Here is a 14,942-nt window from a genome sequence, read left to right on the forward strand (position 1 = left end):
TGAAGCCTATTTGTTGACATACATCGTGGCATATGCAACAAGAGATAAACAAATATTGAACTTAGGACGCCCTGAAGGGCCTGAAAACCAAAACAAACACGGGCACGGCATGTCCGTCATTTAACCAACCCACATTTAATCCTATCGCCGTGTTTTTAATCCTCTCTGTGGACATACACCTGTTGTCTGACGATGTGACCTTGTGCTCATCCTGAAGGAGCAGACAGACTTTTCAGAACTTTCCTTAGTTGTACTTTTTTTTTATATTTCACTGAAGAAGCTGAAAGAATCCGTATTGGTTTTCTTTGATTAGATCTGCACTTGCTGATCACTTGAACACATGTGTGTTATTCTCATGTCCACATATTCCTGCAGAACACATTAATTGCATTTCATCAAAGTGCATGAATCATTGTGCATTGAGCCAACGTTTCCTCAGCCACTACTTACTTTAATGTCGGCCGCATTGTTGTCGTCGCCGTGTTTCCTATACACGGTGTACAATCTGTCTTTGTTTGTTCGGATATTGTGTGGTTTTTATTGCTTGACTTTAAGCTACACACTTATTATTTAGAACCTTTTATATGAAGATATAAAGATCTCTGATTCTCATACTGTTGAATTCGAAAAATAGTTTGACCCTTTTAGTTTGAATCCTCATTTTGATGTGCTTTAAAGTCTGCTTTTTGCATGACTTGAACTATTTTTTTTAACCCTCCTGTTACCTTAGGGTCAATTTTACCCCATTCAATGTTTAATGTCGGTATTCTTTCGAGTCAATTTGACCCCAGGCTGTTTTTCACTGTGTCAAACATATAAGAAATATCAACTTTTATATATATATTTAAAGGGATATTTAGGTAGTCAACAAACAAACATAAAGTACCTCACACTTAAACTTGGAAAACAATATTAATTCTAATAATTTTCTGGAGGTTTTAATTGCTGGGGTCAAATTGACCCCAAGGGTAAAATATGTCAGTAAATATAAAGGTAACAGGAGGGTTAAACATTGAATGGGGTCAAATTGACCCTAAGGCAACAGGAGGGTTAAGGAACATGAAGGGTCACCTTCAGTGAATGTTTTCAAACATACTTCCTGTTCTGAATCAACTCTTTCTCTTTTTACTGCTGCCACCGTGAGTCCATACGAACCCGGTTTCATCTTCTCCCGCTTCTCTCCCCCCTCTCAGAGCTGCTGGACCTGCAGCCGCTGCCGGTGACGGCTCTGTGTAACCGGGAGTACGAGAGCCTGTACAAGTTCACCCACTTCAACCCCATCCAGACTCAGATCTTCCACACGCTCTATCACAGCGACACCAACGTCCTGCTGGGGGCGCCAACGGGCTCTGGGAAAACCATCGCCGCAGAAATGGCCATGTTCCGGGTCTTCAACATGTATCCCAACGCTAAGGTTTGACTCGGCGGCTCCGTCCGTCTCTCCCTGTTGACTTCAAGGGGAAGTGTTGTGTCGGGGCTGAATGACTTTTCTACTTATCAAAATTGCGTCTAACTGCTGATCAGGGGCGGCTTGTCCATAAGGGAGATTGGGGCGACGCACTGCCTAGGGGAAAAGAAGAAAAAAAGAAAAGAAAAAAAGTCGCATTCTACCACTAGACCGTCTGATCTGCCTCTGTATGTCATTGTCCAATCAGGTAACAGTCATTCAGTCAGCCTAAAGTCGTGCTTCAAATGGCCCCGCCCCTTCTTGGGCGACTTTGGGCGAAATGAAAATCGCCCCAGACCTCTCCCATTGACTCCCATGTTAAACCCATTTTTTTCACAAAACAGAGCTCTCAATGCATTCTCTATGGATTCCGGGAGGACTCGCCCCTCCAGGTCTTGTCATCAGTAATCGACGTAAAAGCGTCTCAGTACGTCATACAGCTTCGACAGGGGCGTATTCAGTCGAGATGGCCGGTGCTCAGGGCAACAGCAGCGATTCGATTATTTCTTTGAAAGAGACTCCTTTCGGTCGGTGTAACAATGAAGACACATTGGCAACAATAGAATTAGGACCTCCTAGAGCAGCGGTCGCCAACCCGTCGATCTTGATCGACCGGTCGATCTCGGAGACGTTCCCTGTCGCTCTCCAAAATAAAATGGAAATAAAATCGGAAACACATTGTTCCTCATTCTCGAACATTTTTGAAAGTGTCTTCTGAAACGTTTTCTTCCTGACTATCGACGTCAGAAAAGATCTCCGCCTGATTTTAATGAACGCCTGAAAACGGGTTCTCTGACAGCCGTGTTGTCAGCTGTGCTCCCTAAAAGAGGAACGTAGGACTACAGGTGAGGCGCAGGGGAAATGCAGAAAGACCGTTATTGATAACTTCACCTATTACACACGGTCAAAGTACAAAGACATAAAACTAAGTCATGAATAAATAAATGTTGTAATGCCTGTACCTTCTTGTAAATGTTTACGTTACGGCATTAACAAGTTATGCCTGCACATGCGCGACAGCCGAGATTTCGGCTTTTCTGCTGTTGCCCTTCAAAACAAAAGCTCAACATTGAGCTTTTTTCTTGTCTGATGGAGCAATCTGGTTTACTTGAAAGTGATTGAAATTGTATTTCTTCTATTATTTGAAAAAGCAAAGATGCAGGAGTCACAAATGGTGATGTCATATTTATTATTATTATAATTATTATATCTTGTTGAAAAAATCACCAAATCAAAGACCAGGAGCTGGATTACTGACAGCAGCTCACAGACGGCCTCAGACTGTCTGTCTGCTTCTGAACTAACTACAAGCTCACAGACGGTGTTCAGTCACAGCCATCACACTGACTGGAGTCACATGACTTGATGGCATTGTGATGAAGCTACACAGCTGTCTGAAGTTCTGTGGTTTTGGGAGGGTTAATCATTATCAAAAAAATTGCCCCCCCTGAGAATTGCTGCTGATTACATAAGAATGTGAAAACCACGGCAAACAAGACCAATTCCTTGTGCACCAGGGTTTGAATGAATCAACCCATTTTATGATATTTGGAGAAAAAATTTCTTGAGCTCATTATAAGTGTCATTTAGAAAATCATTCAATGTTATATGTAAAGGCAGCCCAAGTGGTATTGTTAATAAAGCCAGTGAGTTATTCAATGTACTGTTGCTGTTGAGCAAACCACCTCCTGAAGGGATGCTGGGAGATGCTCCAACATGGGAAGTCGTGCTAATAAAATGAGCATTTTCATCCAGCTGAGGGAAACCTGCCAGTGTTTCTCCCCATTTTAATGTTGTATTTATGTATGTTTGTCGCTGTGTGTTCAGGTGGTGTACATCGCCCCGCTGAAAGCCCTGGTCAGAGAGAGGATCGAGGACTGGAAGGTCAGGTTTGAAGAGCAACTGGGGAAGAAGTAAGTAAAAACAGAATCTACTCTCAGTAAGTGATGGATGACATCACACAGTGGCAGGATACATCAAGGAGTTGGCATGAACTGCTGTCATATGTAGGGGTTTACAAAGTCAAGAATAAGCTGCATGTGTATTTACGTCTTAACTTGCCGTGAAGGTCCTGTATAAATATGTAAATGCCCTCCTGTCATGTAAATGTAGGACTAGTGACAGAAATGAGCAGGCTGAAGTGTGTTTCCTGTTTCTCGCCTGTGTGTAGAGTGGTGGAGCTGACGGGTGACGTGACTCCAGACATGAGAGCGATCGCTCAGGCCGACCTCATCGTCACCACGCCGGAGAAGTGGGACGGAGTGAGCCGAAGCTGGCAGAACAGGAGCTACGTCCAGAAAGTAGCCATTCTCATCATCGACGAGATCCACCTGCTGGGTAAGAAGTCCACAGCAGACCCGGAGTGGGTTATGTCTCGTCAACGCCCCTTTTTTTTAAAGATTAAAACCCATGGCCATGAGTTTGTGCCGATCCAATTTTGCTTAACAAAAGTAGCTTTAAGTTTGAACCAGAAAGATCCACAAATGGAGAAGATGCCACAAAAAGAAAGGTTTTTTAATATGACCTATGATTGTGGGAGGAAGCCAGAGGACAGACATGCGGACAACATGTAGAACTGCAAACACACACACACACACACACACACACTCACACATGGGAACCCAGAACCCTCTAGACACATTGCAGCAGTTCACAGGGTTTATGCAAAATACAGTATGTATGTGTATGTATGTAGATATATATACAGGACTGTCTCAGAAAATTAGAATATTGTGATAAAGTTCTTTATTTTCTGTAATCCAATTAAAAAAACAAAAATGTCATGCATTCTGGATTCATTACAAATCAACTGAAATATTGCAAGCCTTTTATTCTTTTAATATTGCTGATTAGAAAACTCAAATATCCTATTTCTAAATATTAGAATATCAAGGTCAATGTATACTAGTAGGGTATTAAACAAATCACTTGAATCGTCTAATTAACTCGAAACACCTGGAAACACATTTTCAAATGTTTGATTTTGTTTTGCTGTTATAAATCTTTTTACTTGGTCTGAGGAAATATTCAAATTTTATGAGATAGGATTTTAGAGTTTTCTTCATAATCAGCAATATTAAAAGAATAAAAGTGCAATATTTCAGTTGATTTGTAATGAATCCAGAATGCATGAAATAAAGAACTTCATCACAATATTCTAATTTTCTGAGACAGTCCTGTATATGTATATATATATATAAATATATATATGTATGTATATATATGTATATATATATTTATGTATATATATGTATATATAAATATATATATGTATATATATATTTATGTGTATATATAAATATATATATGTATATATATATTTATATATATATATTTATGTATATATATATATATTTGTATATTTATATATATGTATATATATATTTGTATATTTATATATATGTATATATATATATGTGTGTATATATACATATATGTATATATATATGTGTATACAGGACTGTCTCAGAAAATTAGAATATTGTGATAAAGTTCTTTATTTTCTGTAATGCAATTAAAAAAACAAAAATATCATGCATTCTGGATTCATTACAAATCAACTGAAATATTTTTGTTCTTTTAATATTGCTGATTATGGCTGACAGCTTAAGAAAACTCTAAAATCCTATCTCATAAAATTTGAATATTTCCTCAGACCAAGTAAAAAAAAAGATTTATAACAGCAAAACAAAATCAAACATTTGAAAATGTGTTTCAGGTGTTTCGAGTTAATTAGCGATTCAAGTGATTTGTTTAATACCCTACTAGTATACTTTTCATGATATTCTAATATTTAGAGATAGGATATTTGAGTTTTCTTAAGCTGTGCATAATCAGCAATATTAAAAGAATAAAAGGCTTGCAATATTTCAGTTGATTTGTAATGAATCCAGAATGCATGACATTTTTGTTTTTAAATAAAGAACTTTATCACAATATTCTAATTTTCTGAGACAGTCCTGTATATGTGTATGTCAGCAGCTAACATTTCCACTGCCAAATGTTCTATATCAGAAAACCCACACCAGTGTGAAGGCACTTAAACATAATAATCGTCTGATTGCACTGTACCCTCATGTCCTGTTCGCAGGTGAGGACAGAGGTCCGGTGTTGGAGGTCATCGTGTCCCGGACCAACTTCATCTCCTCCCACACATCGAAGACCGTCCGAGTCGTGGGCCTGTCCACCGCGCTGGCCAACGCTCGAGACCTCGCCGACTGGCTGGGAATCAAACAGGTCAGATATCCGAAGAAAAAAACCCGGCACCAGCACATGCTGCAGTACTCGTCTTTTCCCCCCACATACCAGCAGAATGTGGCTTAGTAGTACTCTGCCGGTGGATTCTGCGTACTTGGTGACTCCTTGTTCTTCGGTTAGACGGAGGGATCATGTTCACAAGGAATAGTGAGCTTGGCTTTGTGGACCAAGAACCCTCCAGCCAGAAAACCACAGTCTTTGTCTGGCTCTGTATTTCTTTGCTTCATTTGCTTGCCTGCCTCTTGATATCTGATTGAATGTCTATATAATAATAGCAATTAAGATGAACAGATACTTTGGGGCCGCAGTAAATGTTGTAGTTTATCTCTGCAATCATCGTGTGTCTGGATGCCCTGCTTAAGTCCTAATCACCAGGAATGACTGCAGGGAAGAGGATGCCGAGAGCATCAGAAACGGTACACGGGAGAAGTATTGATATGTTTTTAGACCGAAGGCCAGTGTACTCTTTATTATTCCCTTTGGCCAGCATCTTCACAATAAAGCTGTCGTCATTTACTGTTTATTATCTGGGAACTTGATGATTTCTCGGCCCGAACACATGGGTGAAAATGGGTTTGTTAAAATGTTTGTTTTGATGTTTTTTTTTTTTTAAACAACGGTCTATAAGACTATAATTTGAAAGAACCACTCATGTGATGATACTCACAGTTTTTTGGTGGAGCTGTCAGCCACCATTGTTGGGTCAAATGTCCCACCATTTGGGTCCAGTAGAGGTGTCTCAGTACCATCGGGAGGGGAAATGCATGTTAGATTTGAATGTCCTTTCTCATCGTGATGATCTCTGAGGTCAACTTATAGACTAAAAATGTCTTCTGAAGGCCTTTCTGTTTGGCATCAGGAATGAATGTGTTTGCCACAAAAGGCTGCTAATGTTCCAGAATGATCTTCGTTACTTGTTAGTTTCCTTTTTGCATCTTTACCTTCGCATTGAAAATGGGGAAGGTTATGTTTTGATCGCCGTGTATTTATTTATTTATTTATTTGTATGCGTGTTATTCGCAGAACTCAAAAAGTATTGAACCGAATCGCATGAAATTTGGTGGGATGATTGTTTATTATCCGGGGACCAGTTGATTAGATTTTGGGATCGATCGGGTCAAAGGTCAAGGTCAAAGGTCATGAACAGGTCAAAATGTTCTTGAATCGCATGAAATTTGGTGGGATGATTGGTTATTATCCGGGGACCATTTGATTAGATTTTGGGATCAATCGGGTTAAAGGTCAAGGTCAAGTTCATGTAAAGGTCAAACTATTTTTTTTACCATAGCACGATACATTTGTGTCCAATTGGCATGCAACTAATCCCAAAATGTTCATAATTCAATGCCCAATCTTGTGATATGCGAAGGTATGCGCTCTACCGAGTGCCCATTCTAGTTTAAATATAAATCAGTGTGTAATGTCTGTAGAGATATTTTGTGCGTCCTCGTAGACACATTGAGAGGGCCGTCCGCCATCCGTACATCTGAGCTTTTCCCGATCCGTTAGCTTGGCTTTTGAAGATGTCTGTCGATATGCAGCAGCCACTCACCCCCCCCCCCCCCACACACACACACAACGCGCACACCAAATAAATGCACTGTACTCTTTACGACCTCCTGTACTGTGGTCACACGCTGCAGAGGTCAAAGGTTAAACACAACACAGCGGAGTCCAGCAGGGGCCGGCTGCTCTGGGCCTCAGTGACAGTGACGGACAGTTTGCATTACAACCAGATGGGGCTTCATGTTGCCAGCTGCTTGCATTAAATCTCTCTCTCTCTCCCCCTCCCCCTCTTCTCTTCTGACAGGTGGGTTTGTTTAACTTCCGTCCGTCTGTACGCCCCGTACCGCTGGAAGTTCACATCCACGGTTTCCCCGGGCAACACTACTGCCCCCGCATGGCCAGCATGAACAAGCCTACCTTCCAAGGTAACTGTTCCCCGTCCGCCATGTGCACGTGCTTTATGCCCGTTTATGCATTTGATTTGCCGGTGGCAGGCTTGAGGTAAACTTACCGCCGTAACATTATTTGCATTCGTTGAGAGCCGTTTCATCGTGTGTGTTACGTCGAAGTAATAATATCACAATATGCACTACATGTGTGTATTTCAGATGAATAAATCAGGGTTTGTACGGTCATGGAAAACCTGGAAAAGTCATGGATTTTTAAAACGGTTATTTCCAGGCCTGGAAAAGTCCTTTTAAAAAATCGATTTCCAAAAGTTTGGGAAAAGTCATGGAAATTTGTTATATTCATATGTTCATTTACGCAGTTTGATCAAAATAATAAACATTTATATGAATATTTATTCTTTTAACCAAACTATTGTCATTTCATGTATATACACCGAGACTTCACAAAATGTTTGGTCATGGAAATTAGGTTTAATGTTGTGTAAAAGTCATGGAAATCCATTGGTCAACATGTGTATGAACCCTGATAAATAGTTAAACATCGTTAAACCTTACATTACTCATGTTTTCTGAATTTGAGTGTATACCACATCGACGATGCTTCAGCTTTAGTTGACTAAACAATGGCCTTAAAGCTGAGTGGGGAAGTGAGAAAGGATTGAGTGACAGACAGTGGCTCCTGGAGCCGTAACAAATACAAAGTGCATAGCATGTGAAACTTGTGTGTACATCTTCCATCTTCACAGCGATACGTAGCCACTCCCCCGCCAAGCCGGTGCTGATTTTCGTCTCCTCCCGGCGGCAAACCCGACTGTCTGCTCTCGACCTCATCGCCTTCCTGGCCACAGAGGACAACCCCAAGCAGTGGCTGCACCAGGACGAGAGAGAGGTACGCTAAGCTAACGCCTGTACTGTACGCACACGACAGGCACGGCGGGAGCAGCGACAGGGTCGCTCTTCCCTCTGTGTCGACACAGGATGCGTTCAGGCACAGAATTGAGAGTCCATGTTTTGGCGACCTAAGCCAGGGCGACCAGACGTCCTCTTTTCCCCGGACATGTCCTCTTTTTGAGACCTAAAAAATGCGTCCGGCAGGGATGCCAAAAACGTCCGGGATTTTGCTTCGTCGGATATTTGTGTTTCTCTGGGTCTTTCACAAACTAGTTATTACGCCCTTACAAGTGTTGGAAATGGTATCTCCCTTACGTTCCACCTTCTTGCGCGAGCTCTGACTGTAGAGAGAACAGTCATTGGTCGACCGATCTCAGGGTTGCCAGATACACGAAAATGATCCTCCAAATACGACCATTTTGATCCTTTGGTACGATACTTCACCATTTCCAATCTGGCAACACTGAGCACCTTGCCGCCTCCACTAGTTGCCTTGTTTACAGCACATTACATCTTTTTTATTTGTTTGACAAGACACATTTAAGAAGCGCTGGACTAAATGCCACAAAAAAGATTTGTTTTACATTTGCACTTTGCAGTTTTGTGAAAGTTCAATAAATAGATGTTCATTTCATTTGTGACATTTGTATGCATTCACATGGTCATGGTGCGGCATGCTATACACTACACCCCCCCCCCCCCCGGCGACGAAGTATCCTCTTTTTTCACAAACTCAAATCTGGTCACCCTACCTAAACGAACTAAAAAACGTAGATTTGAAGCGTGATAAACCGTCAGTGCTGGCTGCTCGACCTCTTTCCGTACACATTCAGCTCATGTCGGCAGGTATTAGAATATACACTTTTATTAATCCCCAAGGGGAAATTAGTTCTCTGCATTTAACCCATCCTTAGTTATTAAGGAGCAGTGGGCTGCAGTGAAGAAGCAACTGGGGGTTCAGTGCCTTGCAAAGGGCCAGTTTACCCCAAAACCGCATTGGCGGCGGCGGCGGCACTCGATGGGGGAACACAAGGCGCTCGCAGGATTCCCGGGTGCTGCCGCTCCATTTTTCTCTGCCTAAGTGCCGGTTTAAGTGTAATTACAGATGGAATTCCATCCCAACTTGTGCCAGAAAAGCCTGTGTCATCCTCCATTACATAGTCTGTGCATACCTTAGGATCAGTTCAAGATGGGAGCAGATGACTCCTCTGAGCTAAAAAAAAAATTAAAGTACGCTAATATTATTATAACACTCCAGATATCCAGTACTGATGGAGTGGTAATTGCCTCAAGATTTTAAATGTATATTCAGTACCTTTTGAGACATTGTGATCCACGTCATTTCCATAAACAAAGAAAATGGGTCATATAGATCTTGTGTAATGCACTGTCTTCAATAGACCCATACAGGTGGAGGGCTGACCTTCCGGAGGACAGTATTCCTCATCTTTGCTATAATGTGACCGAAAAAAGCAAAAAGCTTGTGGAAACATTACTTGCTGCCAATGATTTAAAATCATCGCCTTCTCTGTTTACTATGAGTCTGCATGTTCTAGCATTATTCAAATCAAATCTGATGTCTTGAAAAGTGATCCAGTTGTGATCAGTTGTGTCTCCTGAACACCGGCAGGCACACACTTCTCAGAGCAGAGGCCTCTGTGTGTGTTCCCCCGACACGTGCTGCTGCCTGCTGCTTCTCCGCGCTGGCCCGTGTAGCAGCTCAGCTCCCTGCTGTTTGACTGACAGGCTTCGGGCGATAGCTGCTTAACTCTCAGCGGGTGGGAGGGGGGGGGGGGCGGGGTGACCCACCACCGCCGCCTCAAACACCCCCTCTCTGACCCGACAGCACTTTCTTCCTCTGGCGCTGCCCCGAAGACCCCCTCCCCCTCGGCTCTCTTCTCCTGGGGCTGGATATTCAGTCTCGTATCAGTTGTTATCAATGTTGTTTTGTTTTTCCACACTTTGTCGTCAAATGATGTATTTTTAAAACGACAAAGAACACAAATATGGAGGACGGAGACCAGACTTAGACCTTCAAACGCTACCAAGCAAATAAAGGGGAAACGTAGCATGGCAGTATGCTTCGATGAAGGAAAGGAACTTACTACGCTAAAGGTACATACACAACAATAGCAACGCGATTTCTTCACGCGACCGAATCCCATGAAAAGTCACTCAGTACAGACTTGTACGTTGACTTTTCATGGGATTCGGTCGCGCGAAATAATCTCGTCGCTTTTAGTGTGCAGGTACCATAAGAGAGGAGGGATACATTTTAAGAACAAAAATGCAATTGCATTGTACGCCACTTGGCGTCTCTAATGCAACACATGAAAATGTGGGTCAGAACAGGTACTAAATTAAGAGTATCGATAAGGAACCAAACCGATAAGCGGTATCGATACGAGTACCAGTATGGATAACATCCACAAGATACCTAACCTTTTTGCATTAACCCCACAGCTCAGCCCTCCGCTGTGTCATTGTCTTGGCTTTGTTGTTTGAGTCATCACTGTCTGTGTGCTTCTGGTCCGTCTCCAGATAGAGGCGATCATCGCCACGGTGCGGGATTCCAACCTGAAGCTGACGCTGGCCTTTGGGATCGGCTTGCATCACGCCGGCCTGCACGAGAGGGACAGAAGGACGGTGGAGGAGCTGTTCGTCAACTGTAAGATTCAGGTACGACCTGTCTCCCGGGTCTACGCCGTTCAACTGGACTGACGACTCGACATACCCCTAAACAACGTTGACAACTTTTGAGCTTATCCTGGGTTCGTACGGTCATGGAAAACCTGGAAAAGTAATGGGATTTTAAAATGGTTATTTCCAGGCCAGGAAAATTCTTTGAAAACAATTTAATCAGAAAAGTTTTGGAAAAGTCATGGAAATGTTATTATATTGTTCATTTACGCTGAGTTTGAAATAATTTATATGTTTTTGAAAGAAAGACGCTCAAAATATAAGCAGCAGGCATACGCTCTCATAACTTTCTTTTTTTCACGCTGCGAGTGAACGCACCTTGACTGAAAAGTTGTGTGGCCATAGCAACAGTAGCTCAGGGATAATCCACTATCACCGAGATTTCACAAAATGTTTGCTCATGGAAATTTGGTTTAAAGTCATGGAAATCTATTAACCAAAATGTGTATGAACCAGAGGGTTGTGCAGCTTCAGTGATGCCATTTTATTGCAGATTTGATCTGTTATATATTCTGCTGGTCAGCTTAAAGCTCTGGCCTTTGGTCTGAAATATATATACACAAACATAATATACATCCTTTCTCAGGTTCTGATTGCCACCAGTACTCTGGCTTGGGGGGTGAACTTCCCTGCTCACCTGGTGGTCGTTAAGGGAACTGAATACTTTGATGGCAAAACCAAGCGCTACGTGGACTACCCCATTACAGGTACACAGTCCACGCCGTGTTCTCTCATTGTGTATGTGGTATGGGTACGCTTTTTTGTAATGCCAACAACTCAAATGGTGATTCGTCTTCAATGCATCATTTGACGCCAATTTCACATTTTAATCATATCATATCGATGATACGAAATATATGTATATTTATGAGATTTCTGTCATGGACAAAATGTTGCAAAAATGGTGACCTTTCCTAAACTACTGCTGTGCAGAGTTTTAAGTGACATGTGTCATTTATCACTTTCCCTTCCTAGTGTTGTCGTCGTGACGATTGTTTGTCACTTCCCCGTTACATACGTCATTTGATTATTCACATTTATCCTAACCTTGGTAACAGACTAAAGGGAAATAGTCTCATTGAAAAAACTGTTGCAATCAAGCTTTGGGGAATTCTGGAAAAGTCAACATAGTGACATCAAAGAATCACTCGCATTGTTCTTGCAGCTTATTTTAAGAACGGTGTAACATGGGATGGAAGAGCAGCTTTGTAATATTTGTGCTGTGTGTGTGTAGATGTTCTGCAGATGATGGGGCGAGCAGGTCGGCCTCAGTTTGATGACCAGGGCAAAGCCGTTATCCTCGTCCATGACATCAAGAAGGACTTCTACAAGAAGTTCCTCTATGAGCCGTTCCCCGTCGAGTCCAGGTAACGGCCATGCTGTCTTCTCCCACCATTGTCTGTTATGTCAGAGACCAAGGGATGTGCATGGAAAGGATGTTCCTGTATGAGCAAGACAGTATTCACACTGTTACTCAGTATAAGAAAAAGAGATTGCCCTTCAAGTGAAAGGGGAATATGTGTAGCATCGAAGCAGGATGGAGCGTTCCCGTTCAGTATCACTGGTGGGTGAGCAAATAGCAGCAGTTCTTAAAGGCATCATCCCTGATGAGAGCAGACTGGCCACAACAAACTGTGAAGAAGGTTTTTTTTATTTTTATAGTTACATGGAATGTAACTTTTATGTAGCATAACAAATTGTTGACCGGACACAAACAGAAGTAATAGTACAGAAAGACAACCGTTTATGAACAGGATTTTGTCAGCACCTGCTTCATAAGCTGTACTGCCTCAGAGATCTGTGCTGGAGAGTCACATGATATAATTATGGAAAGTGATTAATATTAGAATTAGATGAAGAATATGGGATAACAATATGAAATAAAAGAATTAAAAAATCCACCAATACATTTCCCTTTTCAAACATATGCTTGTAACCTTATGACAAACTGTGTGAGGGTGGGTAAAACATTCTTTAAATGAGTTTACTTTAGGTTTTCTAAACATATACACAGCCTCACTATATGAGAAATTAAATATACATATATATATATATATGAATATATGTTATTCAAGATATCTATTTATTATTATTATATATATATTATTTTATTCAAGATATTTTATTCAAATATATATATATATATAGATGTATTTGTCATGAAAATGCAGGAATTTGCTTCAAAATGAATTAAATAAGTATATATATTTGAATATATGTTATTCAAGATATCTATGTATTATTATTAGTATTATTATTATTATATCTATATATTATCTAATTCAAGATATCTTATTCCAATATATGTATATATATATTTTTTTAATTAATATATATATATATATATTGGAAACAGATAGGCAAAACTATATAGATATATCTATAGATATATCTATATAGTTATATATATATATATATAGTTATACATATAACTAGATATTTGAATAAGATTAAGACAAATTTGCTTCAAAATGAATTAAATAAGTATGTGTTGTTGATCAGCAAATCAACTAACCAGATACTCTTCTTCTTGCTGGCACAGACTATTTTCTGTTCCTAGAGGATACGTATTGAGGTTTAGAATTCCAGCTGATTGATAATAAACAAGTCTCCAGTGATTGCGTGTCGTGTCTCCAGCCTCCTCAGTGTGCTGTCAGACCATCTGAATGCTGAGATTGCTGCAGGAACCATCTCATCCAAACAGGATGCAATGGACTACATCACCTGGACCTACTTCTTCAGGCGGCTGGTGATGAACCCGAGGTGAGGCAAAGCAGCTCACACCAACGGCAGCAGACCATTCAGTTCAGAACGAAACAAACACACATGCACACATTCTTGTCCCGCTCTCCCAACCTATTTAGAGGAGTGCCATGTTCTTCGGTCAAACATCTGCTGTGTAGACGGAGACCATTCCAGAGCATTCCATCCTGTTGGTATTTGCACGGCTGTCATCCCGCATTTACCATCCTGTCCATGACTTGAAACCGAGCAGTCGGGTACCAATACGAGTCTGTGAAACAGGACACTCATTTTGGGATTTTCTAGGATTTCAGGGCAATATTCAACGTGTGACCATTTTCTGCAAAGCAATGAAAGGGATTAAGTGTTGGTCTCGGACTGGGAGAGAGCCTCAAATAACATTGATGTCATCCTTTGGCTGATACTGACCATGTAAACACTACATGTACATGGACATGGACCAGGGCCTTTGATATCATTCCCTTTCTGTAGCTCTCCAGTCTGTACCGTCTCTCGCCATGAATTGAAATGTCAAGCCTGAAAAAACTGTTTGAAAGTCACAACAATGAGACCCAGGATTAGAATACTCCTGCAACTAGCACTTCCATGTATTACAAATATCTTTCTTTATTCCAGACTCCATAAAGCAACAAACACAAATACAACAACAATATATAAAATATAATACAATACAAGGACATAAGTACAATCACTGCAGTTAAAAAGTCACTTGTGGTTAGAAAACATACAAACACTTGTTCCAATGTTTCCAGAACAACAAGAACAATACCTGGTATCACTCTGTGTTGACTCAGTTAAGGCTTTTATAATTACATTTTCTGAATCATTTGAACAACATTTAAATGTATATATATATAGGATTCCTCAACACAGCGTGGGAACAATACGAGTCACAAACATACGGCAATTATCTGAAAGCATCATTAAATGCCACCTAAATCCTCTTCATTTTTGCTTTACTGTAACTG

The 14,942-nt window shown here is 40.9% G+C and overlaps 1 protein-coding gene across 1 annotated transcript in view; it reads left to right on the forward strand.

Annotated features, from left to right (window-relative positions):
• ascc3 (activating signal cointegrator 1 complex subunit 3) overlaps positions 1–14,942 on the forward strand; it is a 169,343-nt gene that overhangs the window by 131,321 nt on the left and 23,080 nt on the right. Inside the window, exons 25-34 of the mRNA XM_056433517.1 lie at positions 1,194–1,414; positions 3,275–3,360; positions 3,618–3,784; positions 5,538–5,683; positions 7,515–7,635; positions 8,367–8,509; positions 11,053–11,190; positions 11,798–11,918; positions 12,446–12,578; positions 13,849–13,974. Coding sequence (XP_056289492.1) covers positions 1,194–1,414; positions 3,275–3,360; positions 3,618–3,784; positions 5,538–5,683; positions 7,515–7,635; positions 8,367–8,509; positions 11,053–11,190; positions 11,798–11,918; positions 12,446–12,578; positions 13,849–13,974 — 1,402 coding nt within the window. The remainder of the gene's footprint in view (positions 1–1,193; positions 1,415–3,274; positions 3,361–3,617; positions 3,785–5,537; positions 5,684–7,514; positions 7,636–8,366; positions 8,510–11,052; positions 11,191–11,797; positions 11,919–12,445; positions 12,579–13,848; positions 13,975–14,942) is intronic.

This window comes from Pseudoliparis swirei, chromosome 16 (genome assembly GCF_029220125.1).
Source record: "Pseudoliparis swirei isolate HS2019 ecotype Mariana Trench chromosome 16, NWPU_hadal_v1, whole genome shotgun sequence".
Lineage (NCBI taxonomy): Eukaryota > Metazoa > Chordata > Actinopteri > Perciformes > Liparidae > Pseudoliparis > Pseudoliparis swirei.